Source organism: Elgaria multicarinata, chromosome 10 (assembly GCF_023053635.1).
Source record: "Elgaria multicarinata webbii isolate HBS135686 ecotype San Diego chromosome 10, rElgMul1.1.pri, whole genome shotgun sequence".
Lineage (NCBI taxonomy): Eukaryota > Metazoa > Chordata > Lepidosauria > Squamata > Anguidae > Elgaria > Elgaria multicarinata.
Genome location: NC_086180.1, coordinates 64,719,713 through 64,744,232, shown reverse-complemented (window position 1 = coordinate 64,744,232; position 24,520 = coordinate 64,719,713). Strand labels below are relative to the sequence as shown.

At 40.2% G+C, this 24,520-nt stretch overlaps 2 protein-coding genes across 2 annotated transcripts in view; one reads left to right on the top strand and one right to left on the bottom strand.

The window, feature by feature from the left end:
- Positions 1-4,222, top strand: part of PRIMPOL (primase and DNA directed polymerase) — a 30,981-nt gene extending 26,759 nt beyond the window's left edge. Inside the window, exons 12-14 of the mRNA XM_063136317.1 lie at positions 865-947; positions 1,038-1,084; positions 3,760-4,222. Coding sequence (XP_062992387.1) covers positions 865-947; positions 1,038-1,084; positions 3,760-4,080 — 451 coding nt within the window. The 3' untranslated portion in view covers positions 4,081-4,222. The remainder of the gene's footprint in view (positions 1-864; positions 948-1,037; positions 1,085-3,759) is intronic.
- A 1,214-nt stretch (positions 4,223-5,436) lies between these two features.
- On the bottom strand, positions 5,437-21,044 carry CENPU (centromere protein U). The gene is made up of 13 exons (XM_063135249.1): positions 20,998-21,044; positions 20,139-20,193; positions 19,377-19,494; positions 18,183-18,321; positions 15,821-15,893; positions 14,448-14,579; positions 13,970-14,039; positions 11,966-12,089; positions 11,338-11,416; positions 10,752-10,799; positions 10,021-10,082; positions 6,941-7,094; positions 5,437-5,640 (listed from the first exon to the last, which is right to left on the bottom strand). The coding sequence occupies exons 2-13, from the start codon at positions 20,181-20,183 to the stop codon at positions 5,518-5,520; spliced, it is 1,167 nt and encodes a 388-aa protein (XP_062991319.1). The 5' UTR covers positions 20,184-20,193; positions 20,998-21,044; the 3' UTR covers positions 5,437-5,517.
- Between the last annotated feature and the right edge of the window lie 3,476 nt (positions 21,045-24,520).

The window sequence follows — 24,520 nt, the reverse complement described above, 5'->3', positions numbered from 1 at the left end:
TTATGCCCCTGCAAAGTTTCTTGTGCCCTGCTGATTCCCTTTCGCAAGTGGTGCCCACCACTTGTGAACTGGGGCAACTGGAAATGAACAAAAATGCTTGTTTCTGGAATGGGGCCAGTCAGCAAAGCTTGCATAAGGAAGCTCTGCCAACCTGTCTTGATCCAGAAATCAGCATCCTTGCTCATTTTGGAGCTTCCTCTAGGAAGTGTTAAATCTCCGTTGCACAAGCAGTGGGTCCCGCTTGAACAATGGAATCAGCAGGACACATCGTTTGCACAGCAGAATTGGTGAGGACATAAGTATCCCATTCCATGCTGCCCAGTGAATAAATTTGTGCAATAGTGTAGCTCATGTTATCATGATTGAAGCCCATTTTGTTGACTGCATCTCATTTTCAATATGTTAACAAACATCCCACCGGATTTAACCAGTCCTTACAAGATACTTCAGTCACCTTGGAATCCAAGGAATGGGCTCACAGCAGAAGACTCCACCCTGGTGTTTTTACTGAGAGAGCTGATCAACTATTAGTTGATTGTGGAGAGAAGAGGAACATCTGGATTGATAATACAGATCATGATCTTCTCACATGGACTCTATGCCTACCTTGCTGCACTCTATTGAACATGCAGTTGGGAAGGTCTGTTTGGAGATATCTCTTGGTAGATCAGGTTAAGGGTCATCAGATTTTGTTTTTAAGACCATACAAATAGTTCAGTCAAAATGTTAGATAATTTGTAACAAACCAGAATTTTCTTTTCTTAGCATTAATAATTTGGAGCAAGTCTACGAAACATAGCAAATAACATGATTCCCATTGATTGCCTCTTACACGAACTGAATCTAACACATCTGTATTTTAAGGATTATAATAGATTTGAAAAGAGAGAATTGGTATCAGAAATGTCATGACCCTATTTGCAGAGCAGAAAACTTCAAATCGGAATGTGAGTATTTCTATATAACCTACAATATTACAATTCCTAATTTTAAATATGCTATGAACTAAAATAAACTCATTTGTATATGTGATGCAGGTTATCCGTTACCAGCTGAGGTATGCCTCCCATTCCTTTTCAAAGAGGTATGTTTTTCTCAGTTAATACTGAATCGTTTTAGTTATATCATAGGCAAGACCTATAGGTAAGTTAGAAAACGAGATGGTGAAAACTGAGCAAGCGAAAGAGAAAGTAAAAATAGGATTTTCTTTAGCACAGCCTTTAATGTTGCAGTAGGCTTATTGTAAATTGCACAACCTCACACCTACTTAATTTCTCTCAATATGTATGTTAATTTGCATGAATGCCCATAGTACTGAAAATTGAGGCACAATCACTGTGAGTGGAGTGTGTAGTGACTTTGCTATTAACGTATTAGTCATTTAGTATCACTTGTTAAAGTCATACTTACAGCATTGGCATACCTTATTTAACCCGAGTTCCTGTAGAACAGTTTTCTCCTACTTGGTGGCCTTCGGATCTATTAGACTATAACTCTCATCATCCCCAGATAGGATGAACCGTGGGTGCTGATGATGGGAGTTCTAAGCCAACACATCTGGAGGCCATCAGGCTGAGGAAGGATGCCTTAAGGGATCCCTGGCCCCTAAGGGAACTACCTTAGAAACTGTGTTTCAGAAATCCTGCTAATGTAATTAATACTGTCTTAACAGAGTTGCATGTCTCTGATCTTCTTTTCTCTCACCCATAATATTCAGTAGTTAAATGTGTTTTACAGGTGCTTTACAATTATTTTGCTGACAGTGCCCCCATAAATCTCCCAATAATTTGAAAATATGTCTAATTATTCCAGTCTTAAAATATTTAAACACTTGAAACATATTGCATAACGTTAAAAAAGGGGTATAGAAATGTTTTTCCATCAAGGTCTGCATTATCTTGGTCAAAACCTGCTTTGCATTCCAACAGTGGTTTGGCCAGAGCCAAAATTAGGTGAAGTGATGGATGTGACTTTGACTTTTTGTTGTTGCATATTGGACAAAGATAAGACATTTACATCCAGTCATTCTCCTTCTCAAATTTGTGCAATGTTCCATTCAGTTTTGCATCTGGGGAACAAAATAGGATGGAATAAATAATTTCAATAACCCAAAGTGGCATGGCTTAGGGAGATTTTGGTGACAGAAATTGTGAGGCATAGAGGTCCACCATCCCTGTCTTAAAGAGATTGCACTTTGGATACTTTATCTACAATCTAGTTAAGCTAATATGAAGCAGCTTGCTTATGGTTCAACTGTTTTTAACACCAACATTGGCCCGAACCATGCTGCAGCTGCTCTATGTATAACAATACCCCTGCTTTTCTGCCAGACCTGGTGCTCAAGGCGGCTTGTGTTAGAGGGGTGGCAAATGAGTGCAAAATTATAAATTAAAGAACATGCCACCATCCTAAGAGATGAAGAAGGCCCATCAGAGCTAGTGCACTCTCAAGTACAATCACTTCATCTAAAAAAACATGGTTCAGTAACTGAGTGTGAATTGTGCCAATTTAAAGTATTCTGTTACAGATGTTATTGGATGATGTACAAATTGCACCTATGGTGATTAATCTGAGTTGACTCATTCACTCATATAAGTGATAATGTATGCTTATGTAAACTAGTCTTGTAGATTTAGGATCTTTAATAGACTAGCAGATTAGAAAATGTCCTCCCGAGACTTCCCTATTTAAGCAAAGCTTCTTCAACACCCACTGCATATTATGTGTTGGGTAGATTGCAGACAGGATACAGGTTTTATATATGGTTCCAAACACTGAGGCAGATAAGAATTTTTGTAATTACTACATATAATACCCCTTGGAGTATGATCTTATTTTAAAAAATAGATTATTATATTTATTTGCATCCCGCCTTTTGCCCAATGCTGGGCCTCAAGGCGGCCTTACAGAGTTAAAAACATACATTGGGGGGAGGAACCATAAATGTTTAAAATACACAAGAAAATTATAAGACATTAACGTAGATGGAGGGCCAGATTATTCTCCAAAGGCCTACTGGAACAAAAAAGTTTTAGCCTGCTTCCGAAAGCCCATCAAGGAGGGAGCCAGCCTAGCTTCCCTGGGAAGAGAGTTCCAAAGCACTGGAGCAGCCACCGAGAAAGCCCTCTCCCATGTTCCCACCAAGTGCACCTGTGAAGATGGTGGGACTGAAAGAAGGGCTTCTCCAGAAGATCTCAAAGCACGGGCAGGCTCATAAGGGAGAATACGGTCTTTCAAATAACCCGGATCCGAGACATATAGGGCTTTATAGGTCATAACCAGCACTTTGAATTGTGCTCAGAAACACACTGGAAGCCAGTGTTTTAACAGGGGGTATGCTCTCTGTAACTAGCCCCGGTCAAAATCTGGCTGCAGCTCTTTGAACCAGCTGGAATTTCCGAACACTCTTCAAAGGCAGCCCCATGTAGAGCGGGTTACAGTAATCCAATCGGGATGTAACTAAAGTATGTGTCACTGTGGCCAGGTCTGACATCTCTAGGAACGGGCGCATTAAAGCGGGCACACTAGCTTTAATGTGCAAACGTACTTCTGGCCACCACCGAAACCTGGGCATCCATGCTCAGGGCTGAATCCAGAAGTACACCCAAGCTGCAGACCTATGTCTTCAGGGGGCGTGTAACCCCATCCAACACAAGCTGAATCCCTATTCCTTAGGGATTGGGTATTATCAACAGAAGCTTCTGGGACATGTAATACCCCAAATGTGTGTTAATTCTGAAATAATTGTTTGCTTTAAAGGATGAAGAATATATATACATAATGGATGAAAATGGGGACATTGAAGAAAAAGCAAACACACATTATGATCCTACAGGCTCATCAGAAAACACATATTTAAATACAGTACAAGAAAACAGGGAGTCAAACGCCAAGGAAAGTTCAAGTGTTGAATGGGATGATGAGGATGACATCAATTTTTTTGAAGCTTCTGAAGATGTGGAACTAGCTGAAGCAGTAAATATTTTTCAGCCACAGAGAAACTGGATTGTAGATGAAATACCTGATGAGTTCTTATTAGATGCTTTGAGAAAACATGAAGTTAAAGAAATCAAAGAATAAGTATATTCAGTCAGTTAGGTATGGCTGAATTAAGTGTTATTAGTCATAGATCCTGTTAGTAGTAGCCAGACAATTAATGATGTTTTCTTAAGAGGTCATTTTAGTATTGGCTAATCACTAGAAAACATTCTAAATGTTTACTGTTGTCGCTAAAGACTGATGAGAGACAGCTTTTAGAAGCATTACACATTATAGAATCTATTTCTATGGCTAGAAATACTGGTTTTATTAAATAACCAAGATGCTGTTATGGAAATAGGGTTACTTTTAATTGTGGAAGGTGCTTAACAAGATGAAAGAATCAAATGGATAGTTACCATAGTGTAGAAAACACTTAAAATGCTAAAATCTGTTCAGAGTACTAGGCATTCTTTTAAAATGAAATACTAGTATTGAAATAATTCCAGTAGTATTTGCAGCCATATATTATCTGTTCTGAATAAAATGTAGGACTGTAGAATTGACAGAATAGACAACTTTCTTCATTTTAGACTGCCTCTCATAATTAACATCAGAATTAGAATAATATACTGGGTTGATGTAAATTGATGCTGTTTGTAGAGCCTGTTCGCATGAGCATAGGGCAGTCATTAAATCATCATGGCTTGTTAACCACCCTGCACATGCAAGAGGGATTGACATAATTATCATTAGCGGCATGTCTTGCCAGGTCATGCAAACTTGGCCAGAGTGGTTTGTTACTGTGGTTAATAAGCCACCCCAGAGACTTGTTAATAATGGCAACAAGCGACACTGGCCAGATTTGCATGTCATGGCAAACCGTGCTGCTGAGGGTAGGCCAAGTTTTTGAACCTGGCTATTTCCATTAGATCTACTATAACCTGTCTTTCTAAAGCTAATTGAATGTTGTCTAATGTATGTAATTTATTTTATGAGCTGGAATGGTCTATTGACGAAAAGGAAGATTTATTGCTGCTGCAGGTAATTATGTGCAGAGTGGTTGACAAGCCAGCTAAACCCTCCCAACATGTGTGGTGGGAGTAATCGTGATGTACTAAAATGAACACTTACTACTATAGAGTTCAGAAATGATTACTCCTTCCTGGTGGGGGGGGGGTTCTCTCGCCATATCTCCATTTCATCACAGAAAGAGCAGGGAAGTCTGTTTAGTGGGCCAAGCTATTAAGGCCCCATTTTCCCATGCACAAAAGTTACTACATGGATATATTCTCAGACTCAGTGTTATGCTCTACGCTCATTACTTCCTGCTTACCTTGAAATCTGTGATATTTGCAAAGTGTTCATTGGTCTTTATGCCAATTTAGTAGAGTAAGACTAAAATTACTTAGTTATGCCATTTAATATCTTAACAGAAGTAAGTCTTTATGAAAAAAATAATACTCAGGTTTACTGCTTCAATTACTACCAGATATCAATATATCTGAAGTATGGCAGTGTAATATATAATTTGTATGTCTAGTTCTCCTTTTGAAGATCCAGAGATTGTTGTAATTTTGTATTGATATTTCTGAAGTGACCTTCTGCTCCTAAAATTCTTCGTGATTCCACTAGGAGTGCAGGAAGGCTGGAAACACCATACTGCAGAAAAAAAGGGAAAGGACAATTTTATTCTAAAGTACTGATTTAAACCCTTTGTGAACTAATTTCCTCACCAGGTCTGCCTCCTTGTACTGTAATTGTTCCACTCACCAGTGTTACTTAAGGGAACTTCTGCATTAAACATGTCAATTTCTTTAGAGAATCCAAATTTATAGAATGGAGATCACAGAAATTACTGGAGCAGCAGTCTGTGAGCACTATTATTTTACTCACACAAAGATGAGATGCCAGAAGAACTTTCAATTCACAGAGAAGCCTAATATAACTTGAAAAATGGCCCATAATATGCCACTTGTTTTTGCCATTAAATCTAGCTCAGGGTGTGGTTGTTGTAAAAAAAATATGGAATGCATAGGTATAGTAACTCATATCACCCATGTGGATTACAAATGAGCAGTTGTAGAAGTAGGACAAACAGCAGAGGTCTCTCTGAGAGCCCGCTTACGTGAAAAAGTAGCATATTTATTTATTTATAACGTTTATATACTGCCCCATAGCTGAAGCTCTCTGGGCAGTTTACAAATGTTAAAAACAATGAACATTCAAAACAGATATACAAAATTTAAAACCACCAAAAGTATTAAAAAACCAATATCCATTTAAAACAACTATTCTTGGGTTAGTTAAAAACTCTATGTCCTGTTAAATTCCTGGGAGAAGAGAAAATAAATTTCAGTAGTAATATATAACGGAACACTATCTTGTAGAGGTGGTCACCCATATATTCACTCCAACTGTCTTGGACTAAAGAGATGATCAGCATTTTAGGTATTCTCAGGTGTTCATTATCCGAGGCAGTAAGCCTGTGTGCACCAGTTGCTGGGGAACATGGATGGGAGAGTATTGTTGCACCATGTCCTGCTTTGTTGATCCCTGGTAAACAGCTGGTTGGCCACTGTGTGAACAGAGTGCTGGACTAGATGGACCCGGGGTCTGATCCAGCATGGCTGTTCTTATGTTCTTACATATATCACCTGTACCTCTGGTGGCAGTACATCTGAGTTCTCCATTCCCCTGGAAATGCCCAACCATATGTGTTTGGGGATACTGCAAGAGAGAGGGCTGAGCTAAGGTTCCCCATGTTGATTTTTCTAGACACTGCTGAAACAAAGTATTAGCTAGCTAAGCTTAAATGTAATTTTGTTTCTACTGCTTCGGCTGTGGGGCGGTATATAAATGTAATTAATTAAATAAATAAATAAATAATACTGCATAAACAGGCACAACATTAAGACTAGTGAAACACTGCAAAGTATCAAAATATTAAACATGTACTTACTACTATTTTTTGTGAACTTTCCTTTCTTTCATTAACATGTTTTTGTTGAAGATCCTTTAAATCTGTCACTAATTGAACTGCATTCCTGACAGAGGATATTTTTCCTTTTAGTTCAGCATATTCTCTTTCCAGTTTCTTCAGCTGTGGCTCGGTTCTGCAAAACATTTGTGAGTGTGAGCATTATGCCTTGATAAATTCTCTTTTTTGCAAGTTAGTTTGAACTGTTTAACTTAGTGACCCAGTTCACACAGATCATAAGCCACTATGGCTTGTTTTATGGTATTAATTTCTGTGAACCGTATGAAAAGTTTTGGCTATTGTAGTAAATAATAAAAAATAGAAATGTGCAGAACACTAGAGGGAAGGGCAGGAAAGGTCTGGATTTTTCTCCTGTACAAAGGGGTATTCAGAAAAGGAAGCTGAGGGAGAGCTTGGACTACAGGAAAGTAGACCCAATAGGTGAACAAAGCTCAAGTACCATTTCCTTGTTGGAGCAAGAGTAGGATCCTGACGGAGAGCTTGAGTGTGAGCTGTGGTCAAATGTAGCCTTAATCCACCTCACAAAAGGGGGTTTAGGTATTTTTGCCTCCTACTGCGGGGGGGGGGGCGCAATTGTCTGAGCTGTTTGTTCCCTTCATGGGCATTCTGAAGAGATGTGTGCTGAGGTTCCTACTCTTGCTCCACCAGGAAAATAGTGGAGCAAGAGTGGACTATTTTCCTGATCTTGGTAGGAATCAAACTCTGCCAGTCACCTCCTGATGAAGGAAGGAAACAGCTAAGGAAAACTGGCTGAGGCATTTTCTTTCAATTTTCTGGGTGATACTGTAGAGAGATCTCTGCAGTGGCAGCTGAAACATTCTGTGGGCTGTCCGCTGGGCTTGCGAAACAAGATTTCCTTCATCTCTGGCAGGGTGAGGAATCCCTCTCCAATCTCTCACTCTTCATACTGAGAAGCATAGCACTGGTGTTACTATTTTTATTTACAATATTTATATACCGCTCCCCATTCAAAATTTCAGAGCAGTGAACAGATAAAGTAGAATGAAAACAGAATCAGTACACAATAAAAGTATATTTTTAAAAGAAACAAAGTGCAAAATAAACTGCGGCTGGTCATTAAGGGAAGGCTTCCTGGAACGTTTTCAAGAGGCACCGGAAAGAATACCGAGTTGGCACCTGCCTGACCTCCAGAGGCAGGAAATTCTATAAGGGGGGGCACCATGCTGAAGGCTCCAATCAGAGATTGGTCTATGTGGAACCACCAGGAGCATGCCCTCAGATGATGTCAGTGACCGGGCAGGTTAATAGGGGAGAAGGCGCTTTCTCAGGTATCCTGGTCCCAAGTTGTTTAGGGCTTTGTACGCTACTACAAGAACCTTAAACCTGACCCAGTAGCAAATAGACAGCCAGTGTAGTTCCCTCAGCATGTTGGAAAGAGGCAGCTCCGGACAACAGCCGAGCTGTGGCATTCTGCACTAGCTTCAACTTCCAGAACAGCTTTAAGGGCAGCCCCACATGCAGCGCATTGCAGCAGTAATCCAATCTTGAGGTTATGAATGTCTGAACCATAATGGCCACGCTATTCCTTTCCAGGAGTGGCTGTAGCTGGCGAACCAGCTGAAGCTAGTAAAAGGCACTCCAAGCCGTCGTGGCCACTAGAGCTTTCGTTGACAGATGGATCTAAGAGTAACCCCAAACTATGAACCTGATCTTTCAGAGGGAGTGCAACCCCATCCAGAACAGACCAGGAGTCTATCTCCCAGACTCGGGAACCACTTACCTACTGGGCTTCTGTCTTGCCGGGATTCAGTTTCAGTTTATTGGCCCTCATCCAGCCCATTGCTGAGTCTAGGCACTGGTCCAGGCTGCACAGCCTCACGATTCAGTTGTCACAGGGAGACAGAGCTGTGTGTCATCAGCATATTGATGGCATTTAGCTCCAAATCCCCTAATGACCACTCCCAGCAGCTTCATATAGATGTTAAACAACATTGAGGAAGAGATGGTACACTGTGGCACCCCACAGCTCAATTGCCAAGGGGCTGAGCAATGGTCACTGCTGTTCATGTTTCGTGTGTGTTGGGCTTACTGAAAGATCAGGAGCCCTCTAAAGCCTGCCTACCTGTAAAGGCATAAAGTTATCTGGGGGGCAGATAGGATATGGAATTCCATGAGATATGGAAGAAGGGCTTCCCCAGCAACCTCCTCCCATCAAGGGAAGAAAGGCCAGCACAAATACTCTGTGAGGGGTACAGCAATTTCCCAGTTGGGCTGCAAGGCATAGGTGCTATGTCTTCATAGTACAGTGCAGAGAACGAGTCTGGTGAAACTGTCTAAAACAGTGTCTCCCTCTGAATAAGACTGAATGATTGGGGCCTCAGAAGTTTTGCCTCCTACACTATGTGTTTGAGACAGACGGCAGTTTTTGAAGTCACAACAGAACCTCTCAAGTACAGGCTCCGGGGTTTTTTTAAGCCTCTGTTCTAATAAAGGCAAATTCCTTTTAGGAGATTATCAGGATCATAGCAGATAGTTGCAGAAATACCACCTCCTCAACTGGTATTCCACAACAACATGAGGACCAGATCCACATCTGTGAATGGGGCAGTTGGTGCCAAATTAACAGGGCAGAGTGCTCAATCTGAGTATTTGGTTCTGAGGAAACCTCTGTCAAATGCATAATTTTGAATTTACAATTCTTAGAGTGGTACTTGCGATGTAATTCAGCATGGGGCACAAGTTTGCTGCCATAGCCATCAGCTGTACCATAGGCATGGCTGTTGTTAAGCTTGAAATGGTCCTGGAAGTCGATTTAAAGTCAGTCTTGTGGCCCATGGTCTGTATTTGAGTCATGACTTTAGGCCAAAATGCCTGCAAGGTGGGTGGTGCTGAGCTTAAGGAAGTCTGGACTAAATGCCATGATGCAATTACTGATCACAATCAATCATAAACATATGAGTATACTATAGGGATTGGCATGAGAAGGCCCTTTAGACTTGAGTAATACAGGAACTCTTCTGATTCAACCGAAATTTAAATAAACTTAAAACTTATTGTCACTTTAACCAATAAAAACATACCTAATTAGTTCTTCTTTAACTTCTATCAAGCGCTGTCTTTTCTTATTTGTTGCTTTGACCATCTGTAATGCCAGTAAAGTGTAGTTTTAAAATAAAAATGAAAAGTTAATTGGTTATCTTATGAGTTGTACTCCTTAATAATAGAGAAGTTGCTGCACTCTAAAGAATAAAAAGGACATAATTTATACTATGTATTTTAGAATATTTTTTAAAGTATTTTAAAAAGATAAAATATTATCAAAGCTTGAAGTCATATAAGGAAACAGAAAATATTTTGAATGCAAAAATAATTAATGCTGCAATCCTACACCCATTTACCTGCCCTTCTGCTGCAATCAGATTGCAGCAAAAGGGCAGCATAGGCATTTGTACTGTCTAGTGATGGAGTGGTTAGATGTATTGGCTGAGAACAATTCAGCTACTGAAATTAGCCTCATAACATGTTCTTTAGTGCACTGTCTCTGATCCCAAAATTCCTCCCACTCCAAAGGAACCCGAGTGGGGGAGAGGGAGAGAGAGAGAGAGAAAGAATTTGGGCCCCAAGACAGTATGCTATTTAGTGTGCTGTCTTGGAGCCAAAATCACTCTCCAAAATAACTGCTACTCAATGCAAGACATATTTGAGGAGGACTGATTTTGCAATGAAATGTTATAATCCAATTTATATACGTTCTATCCTCTAGAGTGGGAGAGAATCCATTCATTTTGAGAAGATACATAGAATTGTTTACCTTTGCATTTTTCAGTTTTATATTTTTTAATTCCTCAGCATCTGTAATCTAATTAAAAGATGTACATTTAGTCATATAGTATAATTGTTGATTCAATAACATAACTGACTGAAGAGTAAGAATAGTTTTTAAATGTCACTGTAAAGGCTGGGATTGGTAGAATTCATATTTTCTGTCAAGGTCCTGAGGACACCATCCAGGCTCTTCATTCCATTACTGTGATTCACACAGGTAAGTAGGGTGATGCATCAGCTTACATTACATACATAATTTGTGGAAAGTTGCTAAGTTTTCATAGTTCTTTCCCTTTTACAGGGAAGGAGTAAATTTTAAAGAATCTAAAAGAATCAAAGTTTCATTTATTGAAAAGATTTATATACCAACTTTAATCAATGCGCCCCGAGCAGTTTTACCTTCAATTGAGGTGTTTTTTAGGTGTTTTTTTTTTACTATTTCTGCAAACTTCAGGCGTTTCCTCAAGTCTATCAATACCTCTATTCTGTGTATGGATAGCTACATAAGGAGCGGAATTCAGAAAACTGGGGGTGCAATTATTATATATGATGATGAAGAGGACTGTACTTACATTCTTGGTGAGTTGATCTCTGAACCCAATATAAAAGTTATCAATAGCTTTCCTACATATCTTCAGTTTCACTCCTTGTCTGGAAGAGGAAGAATACATACACATCAGTACATTAAACAAACCTATCTAACAATCTAAATTATTTCTATTGAAAAATGTATCAATTGTTGTAATGCCTAAATCTGAAAAGTGGATTTTACTCAACTATTATTTTAAAGTATGTATTATTATTGTTGCTCATCAGTTGCATTCCTACTATAACCCTATTAGCACACAACTATTTAAGAAGATGTAATTTTCTTAGTTCTGTTTTCATGCCCAGTCAGGTTTAAATTTGGGGGTTGGAAGATAATATTTAGACAAGCACAGTATTATCTTGTTATCTAACTAACACCAAGGTAAAATAATTTGAGTCTTTGGTGTTCTGCTTCTTGCACCTGCTGGCTTTGAATAACACATCACATGCCATTTAATATTCCTCAAAAAAGATAATAAGACCGTAAAATTCTTTTCTTGTGCTCATGTAGTAAATGTTTTAGAACATAGCTGCAACTCAGTCAATAACAGAGATTTAAAAAACAAAACAAATACTGAATCACATCTTAGGTTAATACAATGCTCAGCTTACTTGTATTTTGTTGTTATTTTCTCAAATTCATCCAGAATAACATCCAGTTGTGTGACATGGCTGGCAACTTTTTTCAGCCCTTTGGGATCCCAAACCTTTACCAAATGTGGATCATCACAAGAATCTAAATAAGAGTTGTTGAAGCAGACTTTGGTATTAGAAGTACCATCCCAGCTCTCAAAATGTCTTAAAATTACTCCCAGCTACAAACAGAAGGTACCTTTCAAAGATATAAATGGCATATATGACAACATTTTAACTTGCCGTAAAGCTGAAAAAATATTGTCATCATGTAATGCTACCTCTTACCCTGTTTCCCCGAAAGTAAGACATCCCCAAAAATAAGACCTACTTCCAGTTTTGCCTCTTGCTGTAATATAAGGCATCCCCCCGAAAATAAGACCTTTTTTTTTGTTCAACAATAAATGTGTACCGTATTCTTCTTCATGGAAAAATAAGACATCCCCTGAAAATAAGACCTAGCGCATCTTTGGGAGCAAAAATTAATATAAGACACTGTCTTATTTTCGGGGAAACAGGGTATTTATTTTATTTATTTATTTATTACATTTTTATACCGCCCAATAGCCGAAGCTCTCTGGGCGGTTCACAAAAATTAAAACCATAATAAAACAACCAACAGGTTAAAAACACAAATACAAAATACAGTATAAAAAGTGCAAGCATGATAAAACCACACAGCAAAATTGATATAAGATTAAAATACAGAGTTAGAACAGTAAAATTTAAATTTAAGTTAAAATTAAGTGTTTAAATACTGAGAGAATAAAAAGGTCTTCAGCTGGCGACGAAAAGAGTACAGTGTAGGCGGCCAGACGCCAAAACTCTCTGGGGAGTTCATTCCACAGCAGAGAAAGCCCTCCTCCTAGTAGCCACCTGCCTCACTTCCTTTGGCAGGGGCTCGCAGAGAAGGACCCCTGTGGATGATCTTAAGGTCCGGGCAGGCACATATGGGAAGAGGCGTTCCTTCAAATAACCTGGCCCCAAACCATTTAGGGCTTTAAATGTTAATACTAGCACTTTGAGTCAGGCCCAGACCTGGACTGGGAGCCAATGAAGTTGTAGGACTGGCATGATATGATCTCGCCGGCCAGTCCCTGTTAGCAGACGGTGTCAAGGAAATGTGTGAATGGGCTGTTTTGTCTGTGCCCACCCTGTTTTGATGTAAGCCCTTTCTATTAGAAATTAAGTTCTATAGCAATTTGATCCAAACTGTAGCTAAAAATATATTGAGCAACACTTGCTCAACCAACAAGAAGTGTTGACACATTAGTCAGAGTGTAAACCTCCCAGTGAGGACAGGAAGAGTAGTAACCACAAAGGAACAGATGTCCCAAGATTGCAATACCAATCTATGTATTGTTTTTCTAGTCTTAGAATTATCTGCACTCTGCACATGCATAAATGCCTTGTTTATCATTGGTTATTGTATTGCAAAACTGTATTATGATTGGTTTATTATATGAGGAAGTTCTGTTGTTGCTTCTGAGGATGTTACCCTATAAGTATCTTAGCGTTGCCTACAACTAGTAGGCAGTCCTTCAGATCCTCTAGGGTTTGCCACCTTGCAGCACTGCAGGCTGCTCATAATAAAACTTTTCCAAGATGAGAGAAATTGTGTCTTGAGAGTCTTTGACCGCCACTTAGTGAACCAAGGGAACCTGCCCTTTCAGGTTCCTCCACAGTGGGCTGCCCTGTTTTGTACCAGCTGAAGCTTCCAGACCGTTTTCAAAGGCAGCCCCGCATATAACGCATTGCAGTAATCCAAACGAGAGGTTATCAGAGCATGGATAACTGTAGCTAGGCTATCTCTGTCCAGATAAGGGCGTAGTTGGTATATCAACCTAAGCTGATAAAAGGTGCTCTTGTAGCTTCATACAGTTGCAAGCAACATTATGAGTAGTAGGCCACATACATTAGTTAAGCTCTAGAAAACGTTCACTGAAGACCTTTGGAGAAGAAAACACATGATCTCTTCCTTACCTGCATAATCTGTCTCTATCTCTGGTGAAGACGCCTTCTTCTTCTTATAGGATTTAGCTCTCCTAGACATCTGTAAGGACAAAAGGCAGACACACTTAAATGCCTAGAAATTGAAATTTTAGTCACATTAGTCAGGAGGAGAGTTACAAAGTTTGTCTAAACCTGCACTATTTAAAGCTGGTCTTCTGCTAACATGTATAGGAAATACAAGGAATATTGTGCCAGAGGACATTATCTGCAACAGCACTCACTAACTTGCACAGATCCAGTTGCACCAGTGAACGCACCACAGTGAATACATCTTGAAACCAACTAAACTAGAGTGTCTTTATCTGTTCTCATCCCCTCATCTGTCTATGAGTGCTTTTTGAATATTTTTTTTCAAAAACAAAAAAGATATGTGCCCGATTGCTTAATTCTCAGGACAAAGACAATCATAGCTGTGTCATACATATGGGACATATTGATCGCTTGTAACCTTAGAAGCACTCAAATTCGTCACAAAATCTGTGAATCTATCCGATATTCTGCTTTCTGGAGAGCTGTTCCTTAATGACAGTGCAGATGGCAGTTTACACTCTTCTGCACTGGGTGTAACTTCTGTTGATCTCTAAATGGAAATAGTCAAGTGATTATTCTCAGATTAAAGAGAAAGGGAATGCAATACAAGCCTTTTAATTTACATACACTAACACAATCTACATTTTCCCACTATAAGAACATCTTTATAAGTTATAGAAACAGCACTTATATAACTGTACATAATATACAACAATAGCAGTGGGGATCAGAAAAACAGCTGTAAAGCTGTAAACCAAAAACAAACAAGAGACAACTGTACTGGTTGTTCCCATTGTGTTTCAACATGAGTCTTTATCAAGGGAACTGGGGAATATACAATACTAAATACATGGCAAATTATATATAAAATTCTACATCAAAACATTTAATATTTTGATGTATAACATCTTCCTCTCCATTTTATCCTCACAACAACAACCCTGTGAGGTAGGTTGGGCTGACAGTCTGTGACTGGCCCAAAGTCATCCAGTGGGTTTCCATGGCTGAGTGGGGACTAAAACCCGGATCTCCCGACTCCCAGTCTAACATTTTAGCCACTATACCACACTGGTTCTCACCACACTGGCTCTATTCTACCCACCCTCCTTTGTTCTTCACAATTAGAGTTATGCAGTAGCAAATTTAAAATGCTAATTAGAACCCCAAGAATTTCAGCAATCATTAAAAGAAACTTCTAACACTCATAGGATTGATTGCTGAGAAACCTGAAAACAGACAATCTCTCCAGTCCATGAACTGTAGAAATAACAAAAGGCTATATACACATATACAGTGACTACTGCACAAAATCTGTACACAGACTGTACACATGTAGTTACACATTTATTATTCTATTGCTCGTGTGTCTGCTCCCCAACTACTAGACTTTTAAGCACTCAAAAGAAGATTTGGCAAGAATCACAGTCGCTAGATTGGGGTGAATGTGTTAAAGAGGATCAGCTCTACAAGGGAAGTTATAATGTCTTTAATACATTTCCAGATCTTATAATTTCTAAGACCAAGCCATGACTTTAAGGGACATATCATGTGAGGATATAGTAATACCAACAATCCTTGTGGATATTGGCTGGCATGAAAATTTCAACTAGAATAGATAATTGGTTTTGCTTGGGAGTCTGAAGTCATATAAATACTGATGAGTTATAATATACAACAGTTGCAGTTAACATATTTTGGTGCATATTTCCAAAACTTCTCTTAAATTTATTGTTGGACACCCCTCCCCACCTAATAAAAAGGGAAACATATATTTTAAAATAATAGAAGTACCATATTTTCTTTCACAGGCTCCTCTTCAGAATCTTCTATTCCCACCCTTGATTTCCGGGTAGGATGATTTTTGCTAGAAAAATGATAAATAATGCAACGTATATTGGAAAGCAATTTTAAACATTTAAGATATCATCAACTCATTACTCTTCCCAGTACTCAACCTGCAAAGGAGTTTCACTGTTGTCACAAAGGATTTGTGTGCCATTACCAGGAAACCATTCAGTAAGAAATGAAAAATTCATCAGTCTAGTATTGTAATGATCAACTGTGCACACATGCATGGCAAGAAAAAGAAAATGTGAATGAGAGTGTTGTGCATGTTTGAAAGACTGAGGCTGCAATCTTATATTCAACTTACCTGGCAGCAAGCCTCTTTGAAATCAACGGGACTTATTTCTGATTACACTAAAACAGGATGAATGTGCTATGTGGGCTGCTTCTACATAATAGTTAAGAGTTAAAGGAGCAGATACCGCACAGAAACAGTTTGGACCTCTGGAAGGTGTCATCAATATGCAGATGATACCCAGCTCTACCTTTCCTTTTCATCAAACCCAGGTGAGGCAGTGGCTGTTCTGAACCAGTGCCTGGGCACGGTAATGGACTGGATGAGGGCTAACAAACTGACTCAATCCAAACAAGACAGAGGTACTGTTAGCGGGTGGTTCATCTGTCTGGCGAGGTGATGTTTGTCCTGTCCTGGACGGGGTTGCACTCTCCCTAAAGGATTGGGTCTGTAGTCTGGGGGTGATCTTGGATCCAGAACTGTCACTTGAGGCACAGGTGAACTCAGTGGCAAAGAGCACCTTTTATCAGCTTAGGCTGCTATACCAACTACGCCCTTATCTGGACAGAGATAGCTTAGCTACAGTTATCCATGCTCTGATAACCTCTCGTTTGGATTACTGCAATGCGTTATATGTGAGGCTGCCTTTGAAAACGGTCTGGAAACTTCAACTGGTACAAAACAGGGCAGCATGGTTACTAACAGGGACTGGCTGATGAGACATCATGCCAGTCCTTTTCCAGCTTCATTGGCTGCCAGTCCAGGTCCGGACCTGATTCAAAGTGCTGGCATTAACATTTAAAGCCCTAATCGGCTTGGGGCCAGGCTATCTGAAGGAACGCCTCCTCCAATATGTACCTGCCTGGACCCTAAGGTCATCCTCAGGGGTCCTTCTCCGTGAGCCCCTGCCAAAGGAAGTGAGGCAGGTGGCTACCAGGAGGAGGGCCTTCTCTGCTGTGGCATCCCAGCTGTGGAATGAGCTCCCTAAGGAGGTTCGCTTGGCACCTACATTATATGCTTTTAGATGCCAGGTGAAGACTTTTTTATTCTCCCAGCATTTTAACAGTCTATAAATAAATTTTAACTTGGTGTTTTAAATATGTAATTTTGCATTGCTGCTGTTTTTATCTGGTTGAGCTTTTATGTTGTATTTTATATTATGGTTTGGCGCAGAGCGGTAAAAGCAACAGTTTCTGCAGCTGAAACTCTCCCCACGGCCTGAGTTCGATCCCAGCGGAAGCTGGTTTCAGGCAGCCGGCTCGGGTCGACTCAGCCTTCCATCCTCCTGAGGTTGGTAAAATGAGTACCCAGTTAGCTGGGGGAAAGGTAATAATGGCTGGGGAAGGCAACAGCAAACCACCCCGCTATAAGGCCTGCCAAGAAAACGTCAGCGAAAGCTGGCGTCCCTCCAAGAATCAGTAATGACTCAGTGCTTGCACGAGAGGTTCCTTGCCTTTCCTTTTATACTTTGAATGGTTTTAATTTTTGTGAATCGCCCAGAGAGCTCTGGCTATTGGGCGGTATAGAAATGCAATAAATAAATAAATAAGGTACTGCAAGACCCCAAGATTAAGATTTGATGATTTCGGGAGAGTACAAAAAGCTTAACAAAATTAATCCATTATGTATACCCTTTGGCTATATGAAGGATTGGTTGTAATTAATCATCCTGTAATTTCTACAATCATTCTCTAATATTAGTTTTGATACTATTCCATCAACAGATACATCAAATAAAATATATTTTGAAATTCAGAGATGTGCATAGAAAATAAAAGAGCGTTTAAGCCAATGCTCACTCATCTATACTCTTCGCTCTAAGTTTTTAGCAATAAACACATTCTAAACACTGGGCATATTTGATATGTGACTCTCATTTGCATGAAGAAGTTCATGAGGATTAAAATGGAGTTCTATACAGTGGTTAATGGATATCTTAGGTTAATATGGCTAGCATATTATAAGGCTGGTTAACAGGTGTGAAAGTGAATGCAGGTTTTATGAGTGAATGGAGAATGGAACCTAATGGGTACTAGAAAGACAAACATGTCATCAACCTCATTTCTGAGATACCTTTTAACTGTGATTTTTTTTGCTGGCTCTGAATCAGCTGAATTACTGGTTGATCCATCAGGTTCTGAACATTGATCTTTGTCCATTTCCTCCTCCTCCTCCTCATAAGCAGACACAGCAGTACTATGTAAAGGATGATCTAGATAAAGTAGAAAAATTTAGTAGTAATGGATTGTACCATTTTGTTTGTGGTATTCCTCTTGTTTCTTTCTCATGGCTAGGAGACAGAAAAATCTAGCAACAGGGGAAGTCTGGATTTCTCGGCTGCCAGACCTTAATAATCCTAAACTGCTTTAACGTCTCAGGATCCTCAGCCCTGAAGTGGTTCACAAGATTTGAGGCATAATTTATCTCGATGAAACAGAGGATTCAGCTGGAGGAGGCATATCTCTTTGCAAAGAAGAAAGACTGGCAAGAATGCCATTCAGTGCCGGCTCCAGGTTTTACAGGCCTCTTCGGCAAAATGTCTTCAGTGTTCCTCCCTCCCTCAGTGGGCTGAATTCCAGTCGTCATTACCCATTTAAACAACCTCCGGGATCAATCCTCAACACTACCAACAGGAGATGCTGCTCCTTCTCCCCCTTGCTCTTGTTATTCTTCTAACACTTGAAAAGGGCAGGTGAAAGAACAGACATATCAAGGAATAAAAGGAGCAAAGCCTAATATTTGGCTTTAATTTAATTCAGAACATTTCTAAATATTGTACTGAATACCGTATATATAAAGATCCAATTTAAATAGCTTGGTATTTCAGATATCAGATGGTCCCATTCCCTATTACAGATTTATTAAATAACCACACTTCCACCATGATACAGGGCGTCTCAGAACAGTGGTTAGCCAGTTGTGCACACAATATCTTATTAAGCTTTACTATTTTTGGACTGCAACCAATAAACCCTATTATATTTCTCTCATTCTTTCGGAAAGAGGAGCAGCACTCTGCAACTTTCTTAAGAGCTGATGATTAGAGACAATTCATGTAACTATTAGAAATAAAATATTTAGCTACAATTCTGCCTGGGATTAAGGTCCATTGAACTTAATGGGTCCTACTTTTGCACAGATATGCATAGGATTGCACTCTAAATCAAAGTTCATATGATTAATAAACTAAGATTTCTCTTATCAATTGACAACCCTAACATCCACTACATACTATCAAACTAAAAGACGGAAAATGTGACCACCTACCAAACAAATCATCAGGCTCCTCTGTTTGCCCAGTTCCAGGAACTTTCAAAATACTTGACACATCTGGCTCCTCTGAGGAAGGCAATTTACTATGAAGGTGCAACTTGGCTTGATGACGCTGGAGGTGGGGGTGGGGCAGTAAAATAGAACCTCTGTCATACCAGCTTAAAAATTAGATTTATTAAAGACATAAATTTGAACAAAACAGGAATACTAGAACGAGAAAGAGTTTAATAAAATACTACTACTCAAAAAAAAAAAACCCTGCAGAAAACAAATAAAGACAACACATAAATACTTAAGAGTGTGTTCATGGCTACACAGGTGTGTAGGCAGGCATTGAAGATGAGCATCTGGTTGACAAGGGTCTGTCTGCAAAGGGTGCTCTATCTAGAAAATGCTCTTTGTGCATTCAGTGTGGCAAAAAGTTTTTGTAGTGGATCAGGGCTGGCATGGGGATGAACACCTACTCATTGATGAGACATCTAGAACTTCATTTCTGATGACATTAGCAGGGGGCTACAACTGTGAGCATGAAAAAAGGGCCTGAAGAACTAGGACAAAACATTTTGTAAGGAGCAATCCTCTGGGCCCTAGACTATATATCTCAAAAAATACATCACAAAAATATAGACTAAAAAATTTATAATTAGTTATATAAAACTCCATAGAACTCAAGAATACGGATCAACTTAAGGCTCTGCATTTAATACAACTGGTAAATGCCTTGTGTGTGTCTTGAAAGAGAAAGGTGCCACTTACTCCTAGCTTCTCTCTGGAATCTCTTCTTGCTTTTCTCTTTGGCATCTTCTTACTACTGAAATAGGTAAAAGAAGACCATTACCTTAAAGGGATACAATCCCTCTTTTTTAAGATCCATGTATCTTAAAGCAGAGTAACACCTTCTTCTATGGAACACCTTCATCTAAGGAGCAGCATACCTGAGGTCCCTAAAATAACGACTAACAAATTCCTGGACACTTCAGGCATCTGACAAATTCGACAGTGTCCTCAAAAGCTTATTGCAGAACAAAATCTTCAAGGTTTCCCAAGATTTTTTTTTGTTATTTTGCTGCAACAGACTAACCCACACCTCTGAAAATGGTCATAGAGAGTTTCTCATTCAAGTACTTGCCAGGCAATGTCCTGCATGGCTTTGGAGTATATCACATGCTTTCAGAACATCCCTAGACTTGTCAGTGGAAAGCACTGTCAGTCAATCAGTGCACAAATTGCTGTTCCTTAGCTGACGCTGTTGTTTAAGGCATAGAGAACTATATTTGGGTGTCATCGCTGAACCCCAAAACGTTATCTAACCAACCAACCGTCAAAACAGAAAATAAGTCCCCCTGTGACATCACTCGCTCCCCGCAAGGAGAACGAAAAGAGCCAATCACACACAAGCCCCACCCTCCCAGGCGTCTCCTTGACAACCCTCGCACTCAGCAACGGTTGCCAAGCCACGAACAGCGTTCTACAGCCCTCTCGCCCCGTCACCAGGCCAGCCCCGCCACGAGCTCCACGGTCCCCCTCCCCCCGCCCAGGGCCAGCGCGCCCATGCCTGGCTCCTCCGTCCAGCTCTTCCCCGCTAATCTAGCGACTCACCACTCGCCCGCGTCACCCTAATCCCTGTAGGGCCGAAAAATTCCGTCTGCTGGAGGGAGGGAGGGAAAGGAGAAAGCGCGCAGGTTTCCAAGCTGCTGCTTCCCGCCGTCGTAAGTCAAACCGCCGTGCCGGAGCCGTCCCACTTGATACACGGAAGGAGGGTGGGGGAGACGAGACGATTTAACCGCTGGAAACCAGCTCAGTTTACCCAGAGCCTCTGAAATATGCTGCACGCAATTCTCTTCTTTTCTGTATGATCTTGACTGGTATACAGGCAGAATAAAGTGAATGTAAATCTTAATGCACCCTTCTCCTGTAGTTCCACCCTCCTTTCTATCTCAGATGGTTTGGTCTGTTACCTCTATGATAGAGTTTTAGAAATGTAGCTGCGTTCGCTCGTTAGCTGCGAGAACAGAGGAGTAGCGGCGTCTAGTGGCAGGAGGCTGAACTATACTGATAGGGTTATAGATGGGACTGTTGTTTTTCCGTATCTGGCATTGATTTTTCTCTACCGTACACCTGAATGGGGAGTGCGTAATAACTAGTTAGTTTCTGCTGGTTAGCTGCTAGTTAGATACAAACTTATGCAATTAATCAAAATCACTAATTCTTCCTAAACAAATCTTGCCTATTTGATTGGTCTTCAAAATGTGTTTGCTTTATTTTACTTTTCAAGTTAAAGCAAGAGATGGAAATGCCTTGCAAATAGTTCTAAATGTACCATGCTTTTGCTTTATTATTTATTGATTAATTAATTTCAGAAGCCTATAACCTGCCTATCCATTTATAAAACTCTTCTAGGTAGCATGTACAACAAAACCATATTTAAACAATATTATACAAAAAACAAATAATTGTACAATATAACGAGACTTTTAGTGTAACTCTAAAAAATTTTTTTTCCAGAATTTAATCCCACTGAGTTCAAACACACTTACTCCTTAGTAAGTGTGATGATGACTGGAGCCTAAAACAAGAAAAAACTGTTGGCCACAGTTGACAAAATTATACTGAGACATAAAAAAAAATCACCAACTTATGTTTTGGAAAATAAAACAAGCTTAGCCTGACATCTGAATAACAACAAGCAACAGCACTGTTAACTTTCGTAGGCAGGAATTCAAAAGTTACCACTACAGAAACGATCCTCTCCCATAACCACCGCCATTTCCTCTGAAAATGGAATAACCTGATGAAAGGCTGAGGTTATCTCAATGGGCAGAAGTGTGCAGAAGACGGTCTGCTTTGGGCTTGAAAGGATAAGAACCAGCACGTTGGATTGTGCTGGGGGGGAAAACAGCCAGAGCAATGAAGCTCTTCCAGTCAGGGCCAGTGTCAGACTATTTTGCTCCCTAGGCAAGGTGAACTACTTTCACCACCACCACCCAAAAATATGCCAACTTTGATTTTTAAGAACATATGTTTCCTGGAAAAAATAAGCACAAAACTTGAAACTGCTAAATTTATTTTAAAGTGCAAGAACTACATCATGCCAAATATAGCAAACAAATTGGAAAGGAATGTCTATGGGTCTAAAATGCTTTATTTAATAGGAATATCATCTCCAAATCATCCCCCCCAACTCACACACGCGCATACACACACTCAGGATCACTCACTCCAAACAAACACATGCATGAACACATGCATTCACTCAAAGACCCATGCACCCCATTCAGCCATACATTCTCTCTCTCTCTCTCTTTTCCAGGCACGTTCCAGAAGTCCAAACGTGGAGCCACCCCACCCCCACCCCAGCGGCCCTGGCTTTGCTTCGGCTGGGCGGGCGTGGGGCGCCATCTTGCCCGCCCAGGCCCAGCTGAATCCTTGGGCCGGGCCAGCTCACAGCCAACACGCATGAGTGCTGCACTGTGCCCGGCGCCCCTCTTAGCTTGACGCTCTAGGCGGCCGCCTGAGTGGCCTCTATGGTAGCGCCGGCCCTGCTTCCAGTATTGCTGAGATATGGTTATTACTATAGGCTCAAGTCAACAACCTTGATTCCAGCCACTATTTTTAACCAGCTGACATTTCCAATCACTTTTAAAGGACAGACCTATTTAGTACATCACTGTAGTCAAGGCTGGATAATGCCAAAGCATGAATAACTGTGGCCAGATCATCTCTTTTCAGAAGGGATCCCCACGGTGTATCACCTGAAGTTGGTTGATGGTACTTTGTGCTATTGAAACTATTCAAGCTTTCATAAGAATAGCTGGTTCTAGAAGAACCTTGTAAACTACAATTCTGACTTTTACTGGAGAGCGCAATCCCATCCAGAATTGAACATTAACCATTTACCCAGCTACCTGAGTTTGTTTATTAACCCCATTCAGCCAATTACTGATTCCAGAACAACCACTGCCCTGCTTCAATCAGATGAGAAGTAGAGTTGGTTGTCATCTCAATGTTGGCAACACTTTACTCCAGATTCTTGAATGATCTATGTGATGATCCCACCTGCAGGTGACTTTGGAACCGAGAGATTCTGACCACCATTCCTTTTCTTTTTCAGTACCCTAAACTATCCAATAGGGGGAGCTTGCTGTTACCCCAAAATAAATTCACTTGCAACTTGATTTCTCCATTCTCTTTTTATGTAATTATTTTGGTGATTTTCCACAAGCTCACTTGGATTTTAGAGGATTCATTTGGAAAAAAATCTCACCATTCTGCCACTGTGTGTGGTAAAGACACACATGCACAGAAGCCAGCACATGGGTGAAACTGTAAAGCTTATTCAGTCAACTCCAGGCTTCTAATTAAAGATATTTATTAATGGATTCTGGATAAGTGAGTGGAAGAAATAAGAAAATTGCATATGTGCACACATACAGACAAAACCCCTCAGAGACACCATTCCTTAGCCTCAGTAACTTGCATAAAAACACAGCATCCTTATATATGCCAAGGTGCACGGGATGTGTCACTGGAGGGAGCAGATAGAGTTCCTCAAGGCAAATGAAGATAAAGGAAAAATTAACTTACTCCTTTTTTATGACGTGCTCTTGTTGGGATGATGATTGACATGGAGAAAGCAAGCATCCAATCAGATAGGATCCTGGGGCTTGTTAGATCCCAACATGTAGGCACACAGCTGACAATGCTTAGCCAATGGAAGCAGCTTTAGGGCACAATCATATATATATATATATATATATATATTGCATGTTTACACTGCCCAATACCTGAAGCTCTCTGGGCAGTTTACAAAAATCCTATGCATGTTTCGACAATTCAGGGCTTTTTTCTCCCTATCTAAACATGCATAGGATCGCACCCTTAGAAGGCGTAAACCTGAGAAGGTACACCTGAGAAAACATAAACCTCTTCCTCCCTACTAGATGCTCCTTGTGGATTCAGGCAAAGCTGGGCATTCCAGGTTTTGCCCACTTTGGCAGACATAAGTAGTCTTAAAGAGATAGAGCTTGGACTTCGTCACAATCTCACTCAATAGTTTTATATAAGTTCAATAACATAGGGGAAGGCTAAAATATGGTCAATAGTACAGAAGTTCCAGGAGAACCAGCAAAGGATGCATT

What these genes read in the sequence shown, in the direction of transcription:
- CENPU (XM_063135249.1), bottom strand. Translation starts at nt 20,183, where the DNA reads ATGCCAAAGAGAAAAGCAAGAAGAGATTCCAGAGAGAAGCTAGGA. An exon ending in ATTCCAGAGAGAAGCTAGGA is followed by an intron (nt 19,495 to 20,138) that starts GTAAGTGGCACC and finishes CCCCACCTCCAG; the next exon opens with CGTCATCAAGCCAAGTTGCA. An exon ending in CGAATTTGAGTGCTTCTAAG is followed by an intron (nt 14,040 to 14,447) that starts GTTACAAGCGAT and finishes TTGTCCTTACAG; the next exon opens with ATGTCTAGGAGAGCTAAATC.